We start from the raw sequence: 8,071 nt of genomic DNA on the forward strand, positions 1-8,071 counted from the left end.
GTTCTGTCATTATCTATTGGAAAAAGAGTATGGACATCGGAAATGTTCGAGGAAGGAAGGAAAGAAAGGCAAAAGACGAAGGAAGAAGAGGGGGAAAGAAAAGAGAGGAAGAAATGTGTATAAAATAGAGAGAGGAAAGACAAAGGAGAAAAAAGCGAAAAATAATGGAAGAAATGCGAAAATGTTGTATATTCTCGGCTTTAGGATTATAAGCCTCCTTATAAAGAGAGAGAGAGAGAAAGAGAGAGAGAACACAGAAGGGCTTGTGGATGGTCCTAGTTACCTGAAAAGGCACACGTTTGTCTGCCAACTATGTTTTTGTTTCGACTACATTCTTCTGCTATGTTACTGGTTATTATTTTGGGTCAGTAGTGGAGTTTATAATTGCTGCTTACAGATATGAATTGCTAATAACCGCCTTTGCAATTCATGGTAGGGACATGTCTTCAAATAAATATGGCCATGATAAGCTTGTGTACCTTGGAGCTTCTAGAGTTGTTCCTCGTGCCGTTTTGTAAGCTCCTCGTCTTGAGAGCTGGTGACTATTTTCCCTGATCGCTGCGCAGCCCTAAAGAAGCAGATCTTTTGAAGCGCATGTCCTTTTGACTTAATGTGTTAATCTAGAATATTCATGTGTTATGGTAATATGGGTCGGGTGTGGGTCATTAAATTTACATGGCATGGCAATGAGTCCAAAATGGGTTAAATGGATCAATATAGATCCGATTATTTTTTATTCTATCCAAGCCCCACCTTACTCACTTATTTGATGGCCTGATCGCCAATGCAAGCACGATCTCTCTACAACGAACAAAGATGTGTTCTAAATAAAGCAAGCAACAAGGAAAAAGCAATTGTCAGGATCAACTATTAAAACCTATTGTAAAACCGGTCTCTCAATAACAAACAAAGATGTATTCTAAATAAAGCAAGCAACAAGGAAAAGACAATTCTCAAGATAAATAACGCCCATCGGCGATATTTATCAAAGTTAATAATCCTCGAAACGAAGCACGGCACAGATGCCAGTAGTCATCTGCTAAAATCCTCTAAACCAAGCACAGCCACAGATGCCAGGGCCGCAGCAAACTCAAGATCCACATTCAGTACTTGTAGTCCTCACCGAGTTGAAGGTCGCCCTCGTTACTTCCCTGAGTTCGCTTCTGAGCTCACCTCGCCTCTAGTGGGGAATGCGGATTGTCCTTTCCAGCCCCGGCCTTCAAGGTTCCCTGCTGTAGCGGCGGACCGAAAAAGGAGGAGATCTTCCATGGCTTCTTGCTCTTCAACTTGTTCATGGCAATAATGGCCTTCTCCTCGCTCTGCCCACTGGACAAGAACACGATAGCCGGAATGGCAGCAGGCACAGTATCCTTCGGGACACGGAAGGTGTTTCTAGCAATGGACTGCTGATCAGGCTTGGGGGCTATCCCGAGCATCAACACGGTTCCCTCAAGGAGCACTCTCTGATAATTTAGGGCCGTCACGCAAGTGCTGAGTACTCTCTTGGTCAAATCGGCGAACTTGACAATGCTGGGCGGTTTATCAAACGACAGCTTGGGATACACAATCGGGACGAGACCGCTACTCTGGCAGTAAGTAGCGAACGACGCCAGTTCCTTTGCCTGCTTGCGGATAGCGGCCTCAGATGGCTCACTCGCGTCGATGATGGGCCCATCACCCCACACGGCAAAGTGAGCCCCGGCTTTGCGGTATTGTTTGGATTTTCTGAGCAAGGCCATCAGGACCACCCAAAGCGACGAGGTTGCCCCTAATCATAATGCCAACAAGTACTCCACTTTCCTTCAGGACATTCACGAAAGGTTTGCCTGCATATATACCAAGCCTAGATTCGATCATCTTGAGATGTCGCAATGACAGAATTTAGAATGCTCTCAGTAGATGGAGGTCAATATACAGCTCAATTAACTGAGACACTGACCTTCGACGGTCTACTGATAGAGAGCTTCCTCAGAAAGCGCCACTCCGTTGAGCGAGCGGAGAGCTCCAGGAGTGTTCAAGAGTAGTTCCCACCGGACACGCCTGCGGCTCTCGCTATCTTCACAACAGGGCAGCTCGACCATGCTAATTGATTCATCAGCAGTGAGGATACCCTTTCCAGCGGTCCCCAAGTATTCAGCATTGGCGATGAGCTCATCTGCATAAAGCCCAAAGACACATAGTCCATCGCTACCACCGTGTCTTAAATTGGTACTTGGCAATAATATTCATGAGAAAAACCGAACATTGTCAAGCGCAAAAAAATAGGGGTATAGTAGCAGATAGAGCAAAGAACAGAAGGCCAATCTAGATCAGATCAAACCCTTCTACCACGGATACATATGAGCTAACTTTGAACTAGCAAGAAAATCATCATAAAAAAACAAAACAAAATAAAACAGAGAGAGACTACAAGTTCAACCCATTTAACAGTAGTGATAAATAGAGCAAGGGACAGATGAAGCAGAGGGAACACGAGACAGACTGGTATCCTATAAAGATCAAAGTCAACACTCCGAAGGAAGCAAAGCGTGCAGAGAGAGAGAGAGAGAGAGAGAGAGAGAGAGAGAGAGAAAGGAAGGAATACCGGGGCATTTGCTTTTGGAGGTCGACATTGTCTGTTCGTTTCGGGTGACTTGTGGACTCAAGAGAGAAGGAGGCTGATTATGAGATGAAATATACAGCCTTCCTTTTATAGCCAAAAAGGGATGACATGTCCAACCGTGCACGCGAGATCGCGAAAGATAAAAAATTGGACATTCGCACGAAAGATGAATGAATTAATGTGTTGACATGGTGGAATAAGAGCTGCAGCATATTTTCTTTGGGCCATTGGTGAAGGCTTAGGCAGCTACCTAAAAAAGTCAAGAGTCTTCTCAAAATCAATGCATCCGAAGCAGTGGAACCCAAGAAAGTAAGATTCTTCCATTAAAATCACGTCAAAGTCGATATTTAATCTTAATGTTGTGGGCGCGACGTGGAGGACAATAGAATATTCATTTCACGTCGTTGAGGCGTCATTTATCCGAGAAAATGACAGCGTGCACAGAGGTGAGCCAGAAATCCATATGAAAGGGAGAAATTTTGAATTCGGGACACAAATCACACGTGGACGACAATTGTCGATTTACGTAGAGTGTTTTACTTAATATCTTCTCTCTTCATCTATTTAGCTCATAATCTATGACGTCTCAACCATCAAGCCAGAAAGTACGGTTTTTGTGTAAAAGTCGTTAGCCTTGTGTGGGGTTGTATTACTGACTTTTTTTATTTTCTTGGATAACCATTTTTTTGAAAACTAAGATATGCTTATTAGAAGTTCTAAAACTTATCATAAAAAGATACTATATTAGTTTTCAGGAAACTATGAAAGAATTGTTTTCAATTTTACATGTTAATTTCACAGTTCCTGATATAAAATTGGAAATTGAACCGATCAAAACTTAATTTTCAATTTATTAACCAGGATCACCTTACGAAACGGGCCTGGACCCAATTGGTAAGCTGGTCATTTTTTGGTTCTCAAGTGTAGCCAATCGAAGAATAATCCAAGAAGATGGGTCGGTCTAAGAATAAAATCTTATGAAGAATAAAAGTTCAAAAATCTTGCCTACGGGTCGTGTAAATAAGGTTTATTCTGATATAATAAGATTGGGTTCCTCGCTTTTGTCATACCTCGTTAGAGACTAACAAGCACAAGCAGAACTAAGGCATACGATAACACGTATACGAAAATAATAACATTTCTATCTAGATATACGGTGCATGATTCCTTTTTTTGTGTGTAAGTTTTGTGAACCATAGCAATGACAAAATAATTTTTAAAATTGTTGCCTGGTGTCACAGAATACTCTTTTTGTATTTCTCTTGGCTCCCTCCATATAATATGAAGGAAAATGTTTGGATAGTACACAGAAATTCAATACCTCTATATGGGAGATCCGTCAAAAAAGAGTCTAAATCTGAGTTTGTCAACATATTTAATTGGACCCATCTTCATTCAATTCTTGAAAAGCAAAACTCACGCGTGCATCTCAACAATCTCCTCGAGACTGAGGAACAGATAGAGCACACAACAGAAATTCGATAGGAACAGATAGAGGGCCTACCACACTTGCATCTGATACTCTCATTTTGGTAGATTCGCCAAAAAGGAGTCCAAGTCTAAGCCTCCCCACATATCCTGTTGGACCCGCATTATCTCAAACACCTAAACCAATCGGTATACACTAACTGTTCCAAACCATACTGATTCCTGATTTGGGACATTTTCTTTAACACAACTACCAATATGATCTACACATGTGCGGGAATTACAATGTAATAATCCTTAGGATACTATAGAAATAAACGTGCGGACCTCTCAAGTGCCTTAACTTTGCAAAAATGGACACTTAAGTGCCATAACTTACGAAAGGTACACCTAAGTGCCAAAATCGGAGCAAAATGGATCACTTGAGTGCCAATCCAGCCAAAATCCGGCCAAAATGCATACGTGGCATTTTCCGGCGATTTTCGGCGACTTCTTTTACTGATGTGGCAAATGTTTTTTTTTTTAATTCCGACGTGGACGACAAAAATGACGTCGTCCATCCACATTGAGTACGCAGAACTAAACGACGTCGTTTAGGTCATTGTGCGATGACCTAAACGCCGTTCCTCCCCGTCTGCGTTGACAGTTGATCTCAGGGCCTTCTCTCCGTCGCCGTTCACACCCAGAGCTAGTCATCGGTCGCCGTCGTCAGTCGCCTCTGTTGGTTGCCATCACTGCTCACCGCTCACCATCGTTGGTCATTGTCACTGCTCACCATCGTCACTCGTCCAGGTTCGGCTCCTTCTCCCCCTCCCCTGTGATGAAATTAGGGCTCGCTCAATTATTTAATTAGGGCTGGCTGACCTAAATGCCGTTCCTCGCCGCCCATATTCACAATAGATCACAGGCCTTTCTCTCCATCGCCGTTCACGCCCAGAGCTGGTCATCGGTTGCCGTTGTCAGTCGCCGTTGTTGGTTGCCGTCGCCGCTCACCGCTCACCATCCTTGGTCGTCGTCATCGCTCACCATCGTCGGTCGTCTAGGTTTGGCCCCTTCTCCCCCTCCCCTGTGATGAAATTAGGGCTCCATTATTTAATTAGAGCTTGCTCGATTATTTAATTATGGCTTGATTATTTTATTACAGCTCTGATGGAATTTGTGTTGATACACCTCAACTAAAACTTGCTGACATTACACAAAGAGACCAGATTTCTCATTATTTTGGTGAATTTGTCTTTCAAGCCAATGTCAGAGTATGTTTTGTTTGTTAGATCACTATCTATACATCTCCTTAAGAGCATCCTAGTAAAGCAGGTGACCAATGCCATTCTGAGAAGAAAACTAAGTTCTTGAACCACCCTGCTTGTGAGAGTGTATAGGGTATGTCCTTGAATCACCCTGTTTGTGAGGCTGTATAGGGTATGTCCTTGAACCACCTTGTTGTGATTGCTATATAGGGTATGTTTATCAATCCAAAATCCTGAATGAGAACATAATCCTGCTGTGATTTCTCTTTGTTTTTCTTTAGCTTTAGCGACATAAAATGCTTCCAAGTTTAGTTGTTCTAATTTTAGTTTAAACTTTTAAAGGAATTTGTAGGAGTCAGCGGCTGTGATTTGATTAAGTTGATATCAGAGTATGCTATGCTTTGATTTGCTTAAGTTGATGTACATTCTCTCACATCGCACGTTCAGTGCAGTAGACAAAATTGCTTGGGCTGTGATTACTGTGGGGACCTATGCTTGTTGTGGGGACCTCTGTTTTTGGTTAATATTTAAAGGGAAGGGAAGGCAAATAATTAAAGTGCCGACCTCTTTTTTGGTTGTCATGTAGGGGCATATTGTCAGTGTGGGGACCTCTATTTACTAAAGTCCATGAGAGTGGGGGGACTCCTATGTACAATTGTCTAGTGGTCCCAAAAATTAATGATTCTTTTTCTTGTTCTTGGTGCAATAATGGTGCATGACAAGGATTATGTCGATGTCATAGTTTGCTACGATGGAGAATTTGTGATTGGGGAGGATGAATGGTAGTATGAGGGTGGAAATAAGGGCACCATCTTTGTGGATATAAAGAAGGCATCTTATATAGGATTTCTTAGGGATATAAATACTTATTTGCCTTGTAAAGTTCAGAAGCTGTTGTATTGTATTCCTGGGAAAGACTTAAGAGAGGGTTTGAGATGCTTAGAAGATGATAATGGTCTTAGGGATGTCCTATACCATTATCTTCATGGTGAAGAGGTAAAAATATTTGTTGAGTACAATAGTGAAAGTGAGGATGAAGATGATGATGGAGAGAGCGCCGAAGTAGGACAAGAAGGAGATGGTATTCAAGGTAGTGCGACGTTAGGGTCAAAGGAGGGCAGGATAGATATGATGGACATGAGAGAAGCGCAAATGCAGTTCACCAAAGTGATGATGACATAGGTGATGTCACAATCTCTGGATTAGATTGGGAAGTAGCTAAATCAACTGATGATGATGATGGAGGGTTGTCTGCTGAAAATTTTATAAGTGATGACAATGACGAGGAGCTTGTACAGTCAAAAATACATCGAAGGGATTTTTTGACAGATAAGTTTGCAGCTTTGCAAGTAGCTGATGAAGTTCCAAACAGACCCAAAGGCCCTACGATCTTGGTCTTTCTTTGGCGAGAGACTGACTATGAAGAAAGTGTCGAGAATGCTACTTCTCAGGATGAGCTTGAAGAAGATGAAGGACCTGTGTATAGAAAGAAAAAGGAAAAGTAAGTTTCCTTCTTATGATCCATCTGTTGCCTCTCCTACTTTGTCGGTAGGCATGAAATTTCATGATGCGAAACAATTTAGGGAAGCTATACTGAAGATCTCCATTGCTGCATAAAGGAACATTGACTTCATTAGAAACACTAAGACCTTTGTAAGAGCTAGGCGCTCGCAGCAAAATTGTCCATGGAAGATATATGGCGCATTTGTTAGGAGAACCAGATCTTCCAGATTAGAGCCTACCAAGAGGAACATACTTGTTCCATTAATTTTGAGTATAAAAGGGTAACAAGTGCATGGTTATCGAAGCACTTCTTTGAATTGATTAAGCTGATGCCTTAGATGAATACTATCAGCTCAGGATGCTGATGAAGGAGCAGATAGGCATCAATATATCCATGAATCAATGTAAAAAATCAAAGCAAAAGGTAATGAAGATACTTATTGGTCAGTACAGTGGTGAATATGGACAGTTGTGGGACTATGCATGGGAGTGTAGGCTGCAAAATCCTGGAAGTAGAGTGTATATAGAGGTCGTGGAGAGACAACTTCATGATATTGGGACGAAGTTTGATTAATTCTATGTTTGTTTCGATGCATGCAAACGAGGTTTTTTATTTGGTTGTAGACGGATTATAGGATTGGACATGTGTTTTTTGAAGGGCTTACGCAAGGGAGAATTGCTGGCCGCAATTGGAAGAGATGCAAAAAACCAAATGTTTATCCTGGTTTGGGCTGTTGTGAAGGTAGAGAACAATGATAATTGGTCCTGGTTCCTCAAAAATTTAATGACTGATTTGGAGATAACAAATGGGGCAGGGTGGGCGTTCATGAGCGACCAACAAAAGGTAATGTTTGCTTTTTTAAAAATTTGGTCACTTGTTTGTTTTTTGATATCAACATGTCATTTGCTTACATTTTTAATATTTTCAATTATTGCAGGGACTTGTTCCAGCAATAGCTGAGCTGTTGCCTTATGCTGAATATCGAATGTGTGTGCGGCACATATACGCAAATTGGGCAAAGACCTATAAAGGGGACAAGTTGCAGTCGCAATTTTGGCAGCTAGCAAAGAGCACGAATATGGCTGACTTTAGGATGGCTAAAGAAGAGATACTTCAATTGACAAAGGATGGTTATGATACACTGTTCCAAACAGACCCGAAGCATTGGTGTAGGGCGTTTTTTAGCGAGGAATTCAAGTGCGATAACATTGATAACAACATCTGCGAAGCATTCAATGGGAGGATAATAGATGCCAAATGTAAACCAATTATCTCGATGCTTGAAGACAT

At 41.8% G+C, this 8,071-nt stretch overlaps 1 protein-coding gene across 1 annotated transcript; it reads right to left on the reverse strand.

The window, feature by feature from the left end:
* Window positions 1-1,169: 1,169 nt before the first annotated feature.
* On the reverse strand, window positions 1,170-1,739 carry LOC120286975 (fructose-bisphosphate aldolase 8, cytosolic-like). The gene has a single exon (XM_039299589.1). The coding sequence runs from the start codon at window positions 1,737-1,739 to the stop codon at window positions 1,170-1,172; it is 570 nt and encodes a 189-aa protein (XP_039155523.1).
* Between the last annotated feature and the right edge of the window lie 6,332 nt (window positions 1,740-8,071).

The sequence above is a fragment of the Eucalyptus grandis genome, chromosome 1 (assembly GCF_016545825.1).
Source record: "Eucalyptus grandis isolate ANBG69807.140 chromosome 1, ASM1654582v1, whole genome shotgun sequence".
Classification (NCBI taxonomy): domain Eukaryota; kingdom Viridiplantae; phylum Streptophyta; class Magnoliopsida; order Myrtales; family Myrtaceae; genus Eucalyptus; species Eucalyptus grandis.